This window comes from Hypanus sabinus, chromosome 7, assembly GCF_030144855.1.
Source record: "Hypanus sabinus isolate sHypSab1 chromosome 7, sHypSab1.hap1, whole genome shotgun sequence".
Taxonomy (NCBI): Eukaryota; Metazoa; Chordata; class Chondrichthyes; order Myliobatiformes; family Dasyatidae; genus Hypanus; species Hypanus sabinus.
The window spans coordinates 143,445,360-143,460,440 of record NC_082712.1 but is presented as its reverse complement, the minus strand read 5'-3'; the positions used below and the strand labels follow the sequence as shown (position 1 = coordinate 143,460,440).

The following is a 15,081-nucleotide window of genomic DNA, read 5'->3' as shown; positions in this document are numbered from 1 at the left end:
ATTCATAAATAGTGAGTATCATGTGAAGATAATTATAAAAGAAAGAACAGAAAAGGCTGGCTACATCAGAAAGATTGACATGTTGCATTACTCACGGATAACTGGCTCATGTATATGGAGCTAATCAAGCAGTATTTTGAAACAAATGGAATAGCCAATGAGAAGCGAATGCCAATTTTACTGAATGCAATGGATTAAAAGGCATACAATTTGACTAGAGGTTGAACTACTTCAACCAAACCAGCCAAACTGAGCTTTGCTGATATCATGAAAATAATGTAGGGACATTTAGAACCAAAACCATTGTTTATTGCAGAATGCTTTAGGTTTCATAAGCAGAATCAAAAAGAAGGGGTGTCCATTTCAACAAACCTGACTGAATTATAGAGACTATCTGAGCATTATCAGTTCGGTAATGGGCTAAATGATGCACTGAGAGATCACTTAATTTGTGGAATTACAAATTAAGCATTCAAAAATGGCTCCTAACTGAAACATAACTTAAAATTTAAAAGATCAGTTGAAATTGCTGTATCCATGGAAACAGCAGACAGGGACACAATTGAATTGTAGTCAGGAATGAAAGTGAGCATGAAGCAAATTGCAGCATCTAAATAAAAACCAGCCTGGCCAAACAAATTGTTTTATTATTGTGGCAAGGGCTCACTAGAATAATGCAGATTTAAAGCCAAAATTTACAGAGAGTGTAACAAGTAGGACACATGCAAAGAGCTTGTCACACAGTCAAAAATAAATGGACTGCACAGGGAAAAGAAAAAGATAAAATGTCAAGTTCCAATGTCAAAAAGAGCACTAATCTACATGCTGTTGATGAAAAATCTGATGCAGGTGACACAAGACTGGGTAGTGTTGAGATTTAGAGAGTGTAAACTAATAATAAACAAGCAATATGGTTTTCTCACCATAAAACTCACAAAGAGCTTAATCACTATCTTAGGCTTATTTGTTCTGCGCTCTAACAGAAAGCTATGGACCAGGTGCTGCAAGGATGCCCAGGCACTCAGTGTTACCTGGATGACAAGGAACATCTTCAAAATCTCAATATAATATTTTAAAAATTAGAAGATTATGGGCTCAGAGCACAATGCAACAAGTGTGAGTTATTTAAACCAAGCATCACTTACTGTGGTTACACTACTGACACAGAAGGATTACACAAGTGTGCTGAGAAAATTTAGGCAGCAGGGATGCTCCAAGACCAAAGGATGTGTCATAGTTACAGTCCTTTTTAGGATTTGTCAATTACCATAACAGGTTCCTGTCAAACCTGGCTACTGTGCTCCACCCCCTAAACTCATTACTGTGGATAAGGAAGAAATAGCAATGGACAAAGCAGTGTGATGTGGCTTTCCAAAAGGCAAAGGAAACGGTGACATCAGACACTGTACTCACATATTATGATACACATTGTCCAGGCATACACTTTTCAGGATGCTAACACATCCAGAAGAAAGGTGTCCAGACCTGGCAGGACTGCTTCCCGCAGTATCAAACTCAATGCATACACAACCACCATGGAAGAGGCCCCAGAACTTTTGTGGTTTCACAGCCACAAGTCTCACCGCCAAGCAGAGAGCCCCCCCCCCCCCATAAAGAAAAACTTTATCCTACAAGAGCAAGAAATCTTCCACAGCAATTAAACCTTTAGGCCTGAATGGGACAAATTATAATTTACTATACTGTGGATGTCTACACAGTAGTTGTTTTATATCATGTACTGAGAATATAGTTGAGATGCATTGAGTTGGAATTTATAGATAAGCAGGGAGGAATGTTGTGTAGTTAATATTTAATATTTAAGCAATATTGTAAATATATTAAGTATTATTGTTTACATAATGCATTGTGGGTTATTTTAGAAGTACGTAAATGCCATACATCATCATGTCACCAAGTCTTATACGTGTGCATCCCTTTAAGAAGAAAGCAAATTAAAACTCGCATCTCTTGGCTCTCTTGTTTTCCTCTGAATTAGTTTTATGTTCAGGAGTTAAAAAACGTAACATTTATCATAATAATTAACAGTAACACGAAATTGTTCCAAAATTTGACTAGAGAAATGCCTCTAGATGTTTTTAAAAACAGAACAGGTGAATATTGCAAAAAATCTTTGATTGACGGAGAACCTAATGAAATGTGCTGTTTATTTAATCAGAAATAAAATACAGTCCTTTCTGTATAACAAAAAGCATTAATGGTGCGCAAATTATGAATGACTGCAAATGGAAAATATCTCCAAAACGTCATCAAGTGGCCTAGCAGAGAACTGCATAAATTGACAAAAATGTACAAGAACCTTAAGAGTCGAAATATATCACTGAAAGGAACGATAAAGGCCATAAAATATTTTATGTTGGATTTCGGAGCATAATCCTACTAATCTGATACCTGAAATAACATGGTCTTCAGTGTATCCAACTCCTATGTATTAGTTGTTGAAAAACGTTCTTGCTTTTGTTCTGCTGTAAAAACATGCATGTTCAGGAGCAACAGCCTTAAATTTCCTACCTAATATAAAATAATTTTCTTTGTACATGAAATTAAATTTTCAAATCTCATTTAACTCTTAGCTACCAAACACGCATTCATCAAACTCGTAACTTTGACAACCCCCAATTTTCTCCCCACCTTTCGAACCTCTTGTGCGTTAAAATTTTAAAGGGATTTATCGTCGTCTCAACAAGATAACTCGATTTGAGTACACAGTTCCTCAACAGAGCACGTTCATTCTCGGATCAGCAGAAAATCAACGTATAAGGTATGAAAGACCCAGCAGAAATCGCCCTTATAAAACAAAATCCGCAGGTTTTTGGACTAATCGGTGAATCTAATTACCGTTATCGTCCTTACTTTGACGCACGCATTGAGTAGGAACGATCATTCTCGACCTCAAGATCCGAGAGATCGCAACCAATAAATGAATTAAAAATCTAAGGATCAGACATGTTTAAATAAATTAGACCAGCAGATCCGATTGATAACTTTGATAAATGAATCAAATTAGAGCCTAATTTGAGAGAAGCGATTTTTTTAAAAAAAACATTTTTTTAGGAATAATAACTTACTCCGGACTTCAAAGCATGTGACACGCCTGGCGCAAACAGCAAAATTAAACAAGCTTCGCTTCTATTTACCTCAACGGAAAATAACAAAACAGACCAGATGCTAGATAAACGGACACGTTTGTCTTCGCTAACACGGGGAATAATTATTTTCTGACGGGAGCCACTCGACTCGGAACGGAGATGCAGGAACGTTTTTGCTGCTCACGGGAAGTGCGCGATATGCGACGGACCAACCCGCGGAGCTGCGAGCTATTGATCTCCGGATCGGCCTCAGGTTACTAGGGAAACGTCGTTTCCAGAAATGGCGAGAGGCCGCTGGCTTGGTCTGTTCCTGCTGCCGTTCCTGTGTCTAATCGTATTGACGAGGAGTGAAGAGGACGAGGTAGGGCGTTAGGAGAAGGACCCCAGCCTGGCTCTGGGCCCCGGGCTCCTTTACTTTCTCTGGACGTCGGCTCGGGTCCTCCTTGACCGCCGGCGCTGCTTGACGGAGAGCTTTTGGAGAAAAATAACTTCTGCAAACCCGGAAATCTGAAACAAAAATGCTGGAGATATTTAGCTCCCTATACAGTATCTGCAAAGAGGAACATTGAGTTACCCTTTAGGTCTTTTATTAAAAGTTCACCGCTCATTGGCTGGAGGTGAACTGTAGTTGTTATCGGGAACAGACGTAATCCTTTGGTTTAGAGTTCTACATACTGAGTAACACTCACTTCCTTATTTTTAAATGATTTACAGGTCATGTTGTTGAGCAATTTCCGGTCATGAATGCTAGTGTTGATCCTTTTTAACATCTGATTCTGTTTTGTATTTTAAAACTCATTTATGATATGTGCGCTTCACCGGTTTCTGCCGTTATGTAAATCTTAACGTGGTCTTTGAAAGTTCAAGTTACCACGGCGAAAGTCAAGTATGGGTTTTACAGCTAAACTGAATGTACACCTTGTAAGAGTTTGACTGGCTTTCGTTTCATCGTAGACTGTTGCAAACAAAACCTTTGAAAGGATATTTTCCTTAATACAAATACCTCTGTGAGCTGGATGTGAGGGGTATCAATATGTGTATTATTCAATTTTTTATTGCATGAGTCTTTTAGTGCATCTTTTTAGATTGTCGTGTTTGTATTTTGTTATGTGTAAATCCTTATTTCATAATCGTAGTGCTGGAATTAAAAATACACTTGGACTAAGATGTTAACTGTCCTGTGCTATCACCAGTGAGATCATCAGTTGATCTGCCACCTGTCTTCAGGAGTTTCGGCTCACTTATGATCAAGACTCCCTCGAGGTGGTGGGTCAGCAGTGCTAAATCACCATCTCCCACTGGTGAGCTTAAAAACTTGGCATCTGCCTCAATCAGAGTTGTTGGTCGCTTCCATCCAGTAGATAGTCTACTCTTCAGGTATCTAAACAACTACTGAAGGGTTTGCAAAAGATGGATACACTGTCCGACTATCTGCCCCTCTGGATGTACTTGGTCCACACCCATGATGATCCTGTCTCTGCTGCCTCAGCTACAGCCCTGCTGGTTGACTTGATCTCTCTTCTGGTGAAGCTAAGGCCACACAGCAACTTCTGGAAAGTGAACGCAATAAAGCCACGGCAACCTACTTTGAATGGTTAGCATGAGACCATCCACCCTCTGTCTCTGCACTGATCTTAATTCTGCATACTTGGTTAACTTGTGCTCATGGGCTTTATCGATGTTGTCTTCCCAGCGGACTGTGAGTTCACCAATAACCACTTCTCTACTGGTGTCAGACCATACCATTATATCTGGACACAATGTGGTGAAAGCTATTTGCTTCGGGAAGCTGCCTTTCCCATCCAGGTCAGTCTTGAAACACCAATCATTGGCTGAAGAAACTATGCTTGATCGTGGGCTTGTGCTGTACACCCTTGACTTTGAGCCGTCTTTCACAAATGATATGCGATGTTCTGTGCAGCATGGCTCATAGAGCTCTTTTTGATTTACATCATAGGCTGATCTGTTATTGATTGTTTTGCCTCTCTTTAGGTGAGCCTTCCTATTTATGTGCCTGACTAAATGTCCTTTAAACACTGTAATCATTACTTGCCTTTACCACTTACATTTGCAGCTCGTTCCAATCACCCAGCACCCTCTATGTGGGAAAAATACTTGCTCCTCAGGTACCCTTTAAAATCTTATCTCCTGTTCCCTTAAACTTATACTATCTTGTTTTTGATTCCACTACACTGAGAAAATCAATGGAAGACTTCGGATTTACAGGTTTTTGAAAGCTTGCTATAGAAACAGAAATTGCTGGAAACACTCGGCAGGTCAAGCTACATCCGTGAAAATGGTAGTCCTTCCTGGATTCTTTGTCAGAACTAGAAAAGAGAAGCAGAAACCCAAAGAATGAATGACAGAAATGTTAGAACCTCAAAGCACTCCTCCCACACATTTGCAGCAGCAAAAGCATCAACCCTCACCCCCCACTTGCTCCAGCAAAAGAAATGACCCCGCCCCCGCTACCCCACCATGCAAGCAATAGTAAAGTCCCCAAAGAGACCATGATCTAGAGTCTATCAAAAAACTACTGTTCGTCCCAATAGTTCAATATCTCAGAAAGACTGTCTCTCAATAGCAAGGGCGAGAGAGATATCGCTTCTGTAACCAACAAGAGCAGGAGACCCAACAGCTCACTGTTTCGATGTTACAATCTGCCGTGTCATTTGTCTGAGTCCTCCAACAGGCTCTTGTACACCATCAAAAGAAAGAGAGAGGGATCACTCAAGTACTGGGGCCTTCTTCCAATAGCAGTACACATTGCCTGTGTGTCGAGGTTTCTTTCTGCCTCATGCAACTCTTTTGTTGACGATGCCAGCGACATTGGTGAGGAACCAGGGTGTCCACAGGACCACACCCCAAAGGTGAACGTCTTCCTGCCGCATCTGGAAATATCAAAACACCAGGCCTCACGGCAAGTGTGAGAATGAGAATCCACTGCCTGTGGTAGTTTGAGCTGCAGCTGTAGATCGTGGACTCCAACAGGACCCCAGGCACCTTGAAAATAAAAAAAGAAACATGAGGAAAGAAGAATAAGTTATTTTGTGGACAAACTGGAAGAAGTTGTCTATGTCTGCAAAACTTCCAGTGTCCAATTTGAAGCCTGGAAAACGGTTCTACTCTTTTACTCTCATCAACAGAGAATGATAATGTATTTTTATGAAAAATATTTTTTGCAATTGTCTTCACAAAAAACTCTTAGAATAGGTATTTATTGCTAAATTGTAGCTATGTAACTAATAATAAGTAAAATACAGTCTGGATGCATTAAATGGAACTGCCATTTGGGGTTAAATATTACTGTTCTATTGCAGAATTCTGAGGATATCAGGTGCAAGTGTATTTGTCCACCATACAAAGAAAATGCAGGCCATATCTATAACAAAAATGTAACACAGAAAGATTGGTAAGTGGAGTTTTGCCTCTTTTATTACTTAAGAAAAATCATTTTCATTTTCAACCCTTTTTCACACGCTAATACTTTACCAGAGGAATTATTGTTATGTGATTACCAAAAGCAAATAGCTGAGACTCAACTTAAGTCGAAGAATTTCAAATATTTCTTTGCAGCAAAATCTTTTCTGTATCAATACACGTGCAGAGACCAGCTCTCTTAACTTCTGAAGCAGTCTGCTGCTGAAAGGAGAGCACTGTAATTGTAGCTTGGAGTCTGCTGATAAATGTTGACAGTTTATTTATTTCTATGTGTTTGTTTAGTGATACAGCATTAAGCAGGCCCTTCCCGCTCTTTGAGCCATGCCACCCCAGCAACCCCTGACAAACACAACGAACCCAATCACAGGACAATTTTCAATGACCAGTTTACCTGGTGTGTCTTTGGACTATGGGAGGGAACAGAGAAAATCCAAGTATTCCACGGGGAGGACGTACAGAGACTCCTTACAAAATTGTGCTGGAATTGAACTCTGAAGTGTGGAATGTCCTGAGCTGTAATAGTGTCGCACTGACTGCTACACTACCATGGTGCTCTGAATATAACCCTGACTTACTCATTTATTTTCCTTTCACTTATTTCCCACCCACATGCCAGTAACACCTCACTGATTCTCCTATCACCTTCCTGCACCTGAAGTAATTTCCAATTGTATTTGCTTACAGCCAGCATGTCTTTAGATGCAGACAGGCTTGTGATCACAGGGGGAATGTGCAATCTCCTGACAGACAGTACTAGGGATCAGAATAGTCTTTGCTCCTGTGTGAGTGTTGCACTAGCTTTTATATGCTACTTTTATATTTCCCCTGATATGCTGTGCACCCCATCCTGTATTATGATAATATTCATTGAGCAGCATCAGCCCTAACAACAATACTTTCAGTCTGCAGACCAACCGAACAACTGCAGAGAATGATTTCCCAGCTTCACAGCACATTATTTGTCTAGTTTCTGCTAGTGACGTGGAAAAGACCCTTCCACATTTTAAAATTCCCATTGCGTGTATGAATGATGCCAAATTAACGATGGCCATGCCAGAGCGAGTTGACATCACAATTGACTAGTCCAATTTTCTTGACAAATCGGGCTTCAACTAGAAATGGGCACAAATACATTAAACAGGAAATATGCACTCCAGTTTTAGGTACTTACTGCACCTTTTGCAAGTGAAAATGTCACGCCTGCTTTATCATTATGCAGAACCTATTCTTAGCTGTTGCCATCAGATGGTGCTCTTCTATATATCATTATCAAATGTGTAATTGCAACTCGGTGTAGGATTGGACTAGAATTTCTAATATCTCACAGCTATGGCATGCTTCAGCTCATCAGTCCCTGAAAAATTTTGTTTGTACCAGTGTTCAATTATTCCAAGGACTCCTGCGTGATTCTCTACATTCCATCCTCTTTCTGAACTTTGAATAGCAATAAATTAACTTTATTGACTAGGAGTTTTTCATGGGCAGTATGAATCCATTGCAAATAAGTGGAGTTTGTTGCAGATCAACCAGTTCTTCATCAAATGATGGAACACACCTGTGAGATTGAGGAGACAATTTGTAGGCAACTTCAGTCTTTGCCTTGCTTTCATTAGAGATTGATTCATGATTGAACATACTTTGTATTTCAAGTACAGGGATATGTCTGTTACAAGCTGGACATGGATAATGAGGAGGTACTTTAATTCTTGCCAAATTTCTATTTAATAAGTGATGGTATATGTTTATAAGTTTGAGAAATCAGACCAATTATTATAATTCATCCTCTTCATTTGCTGCTTCCTATGATTATAAATTAATAGTTATGTCAAGTTGAATGTTTAGAAGTATAAGAACTTAATGGTCTGTTCATCTGGTACCTTCTAAAGTTTCATTGTGGTTTGGCATTGTAGTTACATTTGGTGTGGGAAGGCTTCAAATAAGTACTTAGCCAGCACTGACATTTTGTGGCTTGGACACTTCAGAGTTGGCAACTTTGGTTTTAAAAAAAAGTGTTTGTTTTAGGCTTCTACAGATGAAACTGCTTGCTGATGCCAATTTAGAAGCTCTTTATTGATACGAGTTCTAAAATATAAACTTTCATCCGTGAACAGAAAAATTACCATGCTGAACTTAATAAGGCTTCATCTCTCCAGGCATTTTCTTTAGTTTGCTTATTCAAGAGGTTTGATAGAAAAATTTCAATATTTCCAGCCAGCTTCTTGAAAGGTATGACATAAAATTGTGCAAATTAAAAAAAAATCTCAAGACTGATTGTAATTGTGCTGAATATCCAGGAATGTGGCCAGAAGGTCATTCATCGCCTTACATGTTTATGTGCCTGTTACAATTTTAATAGTATCTGCTTTTCCTTTCTCTGTACTTACCAATATTTCTGTTAGAATTAAAAACAATATTAGGTGTTTTCAATTCTATTGTTACTTTTCTGGGTGAAAGGAAGCATTCAGATTTTGGCTACCACACAACTATAATCTGTGGCAATGGCTAAAACTGCTGAAATGCATAATATCATTTTTTCCTACTATTAACTACAAAAATTTAATTCTTAGTGTTTTAAATGCTGACAATTTAATGTTCTGATTCAGGTTTATTTTTAGTAATACCTCTGCAGATGAAATAAAAAATGCTCGAAAAAACCATATAGAACTTTTGTCCATTTGAAGGGGTTAAATTTTTGTCTTTTTTTCAGTGACTGCCTACATGTTGTAATACCGATGCCAGTTGCTGGACAAGATGTTGAAGCTTATTGTTTAAGATGTGAGTGCAGATATGAAGAAAGAAGCTCTGTTACAATTAAGGTATTTAAAAAAAATTTAAGCCACAAAAGATTTCTTCCTAGGACCATATTTTGTTTAATCCATTTTTGAAGAGCAAATGTACTAGAGCAAATGCAAAGGTTACTATATCTTGTCGCTGAATTATCCTTAAAATAATATTCATATATTTAGAAACAATTATTCTTGTATTTCCTTTTTCATGCAACAAAAAATATTTAGGCAAGCAACTCTCTTGCTAAATGGAGGTAGAATTGATCCAACTAAAAATTGAGAAACTTTGGGTTGATTTTAATCATATTAAGCAATAACTACTTGAAAAATGGTTCAATACTGTTTGAACTTTGGTGCAAAATGTGAGATATATTATTTTAATTTCCTTTAGAGATTGCAGAATGGGTCTTCTGGCCCTTCGAGCCACTCCACACAGGAACCCCTGATCTAACTCTAGCCTAATCATGGGACAATTTACCATGACCAATTAACCTACTAACCAGTCTTTGGACTGTGGGAGGAAACTGGATCACCCGGAGAAAACCAATGCATTGCATGGGGAGGACAGACAGTATAAATATAAACTCTTTACAGAGGATGCCGGAATTAAACTCCAAACTCTGACATCTAAACTATAATAGCATTGTGCTAACCTCTATGCTACCATGGCACCCAGTATACTAGGAACTATGCGATGTGTCCTGTAAGGGTCTGAAATCCCAAGACTGGGGACCTTCTAGTGATTGTGATTAAGCCACATAGAATAAACTTGTGTATTCTAGATTGGCATTACTGTTGCTGATTATCTATAACATGCCATTCGCTTTCTCTGGAGGCAGCTCACTCCATGTCCCATATCTAATATTGCTTGGTCATGGCTCTACTTTTATTATGGACTCTTCAGCCTAGGCACCAAAGTGAATGCATTTGGTGCATTTCCTTCATCTCTTCCGATTGCCTCCAAAGTCCTGTATTATTGGGCTTATACATGCCTGGACATTAGTGTTATTTGATTTTCTCCTTGGCTAAAGTACCAATTTATGGTTTTGGCCAAGTAACTTGGTAGGGTTCCTGAACTGAAATTTTGTGCTGGGTACATGTTGAACACATTTTGCTCCCATTGTCTCCATGGGAGGCATAATGAAGGATATATGAATGTTACTGGGCTAATTGTTCTTGGAGCTTACACAGAGGAGGGCTCACCCCCTTCAGCTTTTCTCAAAATGCTCTTCATCACCCTGCTTCTATCAGTTTTCATTTTTTAAGTCTTCCAAGTTCACTTCAGTAGGGTCGGGTTTATCTCCCAGCAATCAAGAACTGTTCTCACTTTAATGGACAAAAGATCTACTATATAATTAATCTAACTTGTCTGCAGGTAACGATTGTTATTTATTTGTCTATCCTGGGCTTGCTGCTACTTTACATGATTTATCTGACGTTGATGGAACCCTTGCTGAAAAAACGATTGTTCCATTCAAGGCCACTGCAGAATGAAGAAGATTTTGGGGTGAGTTCAAGTGCAAATGCAAAATAATCTCAAATATTCACAACAGTATTAAATAGGGGCTTGATAATAAAACCTGCAGTAAAGATAGTGTTTTTTTATTGGATGAGCAGTTGTTTTATATCTGCCATATGAAATTTTACTACTTTGAATTATGTAGTTGTATAGTAATCAAAAGAATGAGCCTTGATCAGATTTGACACAAAGGTAGTTTAATTTTAACATTAACCAATCAAATTCTGCTTCATAACTAATTGTGCTGGGTTAGCACCATGTTACTTGACTAAAGACTTGGGTGAAATTTTAGGGCATAAAAAAAATAATAATGACTCTTTAGCCTTACGTGACATTTACTTAATTTGGATCATTGTGTGCTTAGATTTTGAGCATTTAGCATTTCTCCAAAGAAATTGCAGCTGAACGGCACTTAATTCTTCTTGTAGAAAGGCGCTCTAGCTCAAGTTTACAACTAGACATTTTGGGAGGTGTTCTGAGGAGACCAGGATAGGTTTAAGGGAAAAGCATGCTGCTTTTATATCCCCTTTCATTTAACTGTTCAGTACTTGATGTATAGGGTGCAGGATTATATGTTAGCATACCATCAAGAAGTGCTTTTTAGTTGGCCAGCAGTTGGCCTGAATCTATCTTGTACTTTACGACCAGCAGCATGCCCGAACCTCTCCCACACAAACCCCACACCCCAGTATGCAGCTTAAAAAAATGATTTCAGTCAAAAATGTTGAATGCAGGGTCTTCATGTTACTTGCTGAAAGTAGTATAATTGCTATTCAAAGTCATGTAATGTACAAGAGGCATTTCCTTTCAGATAACAGGTTCAAAAAGGTGATCGGTAGGGTTCTTAAGTTTGGCCTGTCTGCTTTCTCTTCTCTAAGCTAAAAAGTCATACTTTGTGTTTGAATTTAACAGTGTAAAAGAGGTCTCCAACAGATTATAATTTTCAGATATGCTTATTGTACGTGACTACTGATTATATTTCCTATTCACAAAAATAATTCAATAGTTATTTTTCGTGAAATCTTATTTTTGGCTGAATTACATTAATAAGTTGCTGAGCATAGAGAAATCTAAGTTATTGTTGTGTCTCTTGTTAATAAATATGCCACTGCCTTATAAGGTGGTATGTACAAATTCAAAAGAAAATTGGATTAAATGTTGGAAGAGAATGATAAGTACAGATATATGGGGAAAGATGAGGAGTGAAACTAACTGAAATACTCAAGTTACTGGTGCAGACTTGATAGGCTGAAAATTCTCTTAAATAGTTCTTGCTGTCTAAATTTGGGGTCGATCAAACTCTATATGTCATTGGATAGAATTTAGTTTCACCTGAAGAAAATTTATTCCAAGCTTTACATTGGATCAAGCATTTCAATGCACAATTTTACATTTTTTGGTTAAATAACTACTTCAAAAAAAAGAAAACTGATCCAATTTTATGTTTTTCACCTCAGTGGAAAAATGATGCTCTGAGAAGTCTAACAAATTTACAACATGTTACACAGGACTCATCTTTTCACAATTTCCCTTTAAGAAGCTGTGCTTGATTGTATTTTTGAGTTTGTTCCCAAAGAACATTTCTATCGGCAATGTTTTGCCAATTATAGCAATTTACAGTTAAATGACATAGAAATATATTCATACAACAGTTGGTACATGACACAGCTCCTGGTGTTAAAGTATTCTCCAAGATATGTACATGTTAGACCTCAAAAGAGAATTAATATGATGTGTGAATTCTTTTTATGGTTTTCCTTAAAGATTTAGAGTGGGAGGTTTTCAGTCTCTTGGCTCATTTTGCAGAAATTCTTACAGTTGTATGATGTCTGTACAAAACAAATGCTAATTATTTCACTTAATAGATTTTATTTTAATGTAAAACCAGTGTGATGCTTGCTTTACTGAAAGAAGCATAGCTTGAGGAGAGCTGAGCATTGTAATAATGGTATATGAAGATAACAAATAAGCAGCCGGTGGTGTAGTAGCATCCACACCTTTGAAGCAAGTGGGCTGGGGTTCGAATATGGCTGGCTCTTTGCATGCTTTCCATCTGCATTGAGTAGAGTGTCGAGCCAGTAACTTGGTCTTGGAAAATTGAACGCCAAAGAAATGGCAAGGTTGCCAACCGTTGTGCCATACAAGGAACAGAGAGGAACTCAAGTTAACAAATGCATGGATGATGAGTGGTTGTATTACAGAAGGTAATATATTGGAAGTTCAATTTGAGATTAGTATGTTCAGATTATGAGCAGTCAAATGTAGCCTGTGACAATATCGTCAGAAGAGGATGACATCAACAAGAGCTCTTAATAATGTTTATTGAAGGGGCTAAGGAAGATGTCTTTGGTCTTCCCTATGTTTAACTGAAGGATGTTGTGGCTTTTTCAAGAGTGGACATCAAACAACCAATGATAATTGCAAGAGAAGTTGTGGGGAGCTTGATTTAACTGTCATCTTTGAATGTTGGAATTCAGGTGCTGTTCATTGATGTTATGGCCAAAGAATAATGAAATGTGCTTAACTTCTTGATGAAATCAAAGCTCGTTAATTTAAAAGTTGTTATTTAACTAGTGTCTTATGTTGTGATAGCGCAAAAACCCCACTACACCAAGCCTTCGGCAGTGGGTTGGATCATTTTTCTCAAGATCTTTGAGATTTTTTAGAATCTCAGTAAAACTCCCATTCCTGAAATTTGTGGCAAAAAGAAAATAGTGCATGTGTTCACTGGCCTCGACCTAGGGGCCAACAGAAAAACAGCACAACTCCTCAAGTAGTTGTGTGGTTGGAGGCAAAGGTTGCTCTTGGACTCAGAGTTAATCCTGGGGCTCTGCCTAGTCTATTTCCAGGTTTTCTGATCTCCATGTCAGCTTTTCTCAGGTTTGTGCTGTTCCCCCATTTGCCCCTTCCCATCTTTCTCCCCATCTCTCTTTTTGCCCCCTCATCCCTTATCTCCTCTTTCTCACCCCCTTTCCTCTCCTATTCCTCCCCCCCCCACCCCCTCCCACTGCTCACGTGCCCCCTTGCCCCCTGGCTCCACTGGTACCCTTTCCCCTCCCCCCCCCATTCCATGGGGGGCCCCTCTCCCCCAAACTCATTCCCCCAAGTTCTACTCCCATGTTGTTTGTGAAATGTAGCTGTTTGCTTGCATATTAAAATGTAAAAATTATCTAAATCCAATCATCATTATTATTGTTATTAATATTGGAATGCTAAGCTGGAAGTTTTAACTATTTTTGTAAGTCTATATAGTCATTCTAAAATATGCCAGTACAATACATCATTAATTACAATATAGCGATTAGTAGTAAGTGCCGCTAATAGTTTACACTCATATCAAGGTTCAGTTAAGAGCCATTTTTGGAAATGATGTATTGGCTATATGTCAGCAAATCCTGTTTAAAAGCCACCCACAGGGCAGAATTGAAAATTTATAATGAAATAATGAAATCTGAGAATTAAATTGGGGAAAAAATTAGCCATTTGTAAAAGGCCAACAAGCAGCCAGCTTTGTAATTGTCTTGCTCTTGATATATCAGTGACGATCCTCATTGATTTTATAATGTAAATTGTTGAAGACCTGAAAAATGAGGAAGACCAAGCTTTTACTTTACCTGCTTATTCCTTCCCAGTATTTTAAAATAACTTCAACACCACCTAATTCTTTAAAGCAATTAAAAAAAAATATAGGTCTTCCCCCCACCCCCATATTTGTTCATTAGCGAACTTTCAGAATGTTTAAATTTATTTAATATCAACATAATAACTTAATAAGCCCTTTAAGTTCAATAAAGAAAACTTGTGTGTGTAATATAATTTTCAAAGTTTCTACAATTCAACAATGGCTATAGCAGTTATGTCACCAGGAAGTTAAGTCAAGTGTATTGTCATTTAACTATAGTTGCAATAAAAAGTTTGTGAACCTTTTGCAGTTACCTGGTTTTCTGCATTAATTACTCATAAAATGTGGTCTGATATTCATCTAAGTCACAATAATAGACAAATACTATCTGCCTAAACTAATAACACACAAACAATTGTACTTTTCATGTCTTTATATAGATACATAGAATAGTACAGCACAGTACAGGCCCTTCGGCCCACAATGTTGTGCCGACCCTTAAACCCCACCTCCCATATATCCCCCCCACCCCACCTTAAATTCCTCCATAAACCTGTCTGGTAGTCTCTTAAATTTCACTAGTGTATCTGCCTCCACCACAGACTC

The 15,081-nt window shown here is 38.2% G+C and overlaps 1 protein-coding gene across 2 annotated transcripts in view; it reads left to right on the top strand.

The window, feature by feature from the left end:
• The first annotated feature begins 2,755 nt into the window (after positions 1–2,755).
• tmem9b (TMEM9 domain family, member B) overlaps positions 2,756–15,081 on the top strand; it is a 29,803-nt gene continuing 17,477 nt past the window's right edge. Inside the window, exons 1-4 of one of the 2 annotated variants that reach the window (XM_059975858.1) lie at positions 2,756–2,779; positions 6,428–6,519; positions 9,256–9,364; positions 10,710–10,841. In XM_059975858.1, coding sequence (XP_059831841.1) covers positions 9,281–9,364; positions 10,710–10,841 — 216 coding nt within the window. In that variant the 5' untranslated portion in view covers positions 2,756–2,779; positions 6,428–6,519; positions 9,256–9,280. Of the gene's footprint in view, positions 2,780–3,178; positions 3,469–6,427; positions 6,520–9,255; positions 9,365–10,709; positions 10,842–15,081 lie in introns of those variants that run through there. The other variant, XM_059975857.1, reaches the window with a different exon arrangement.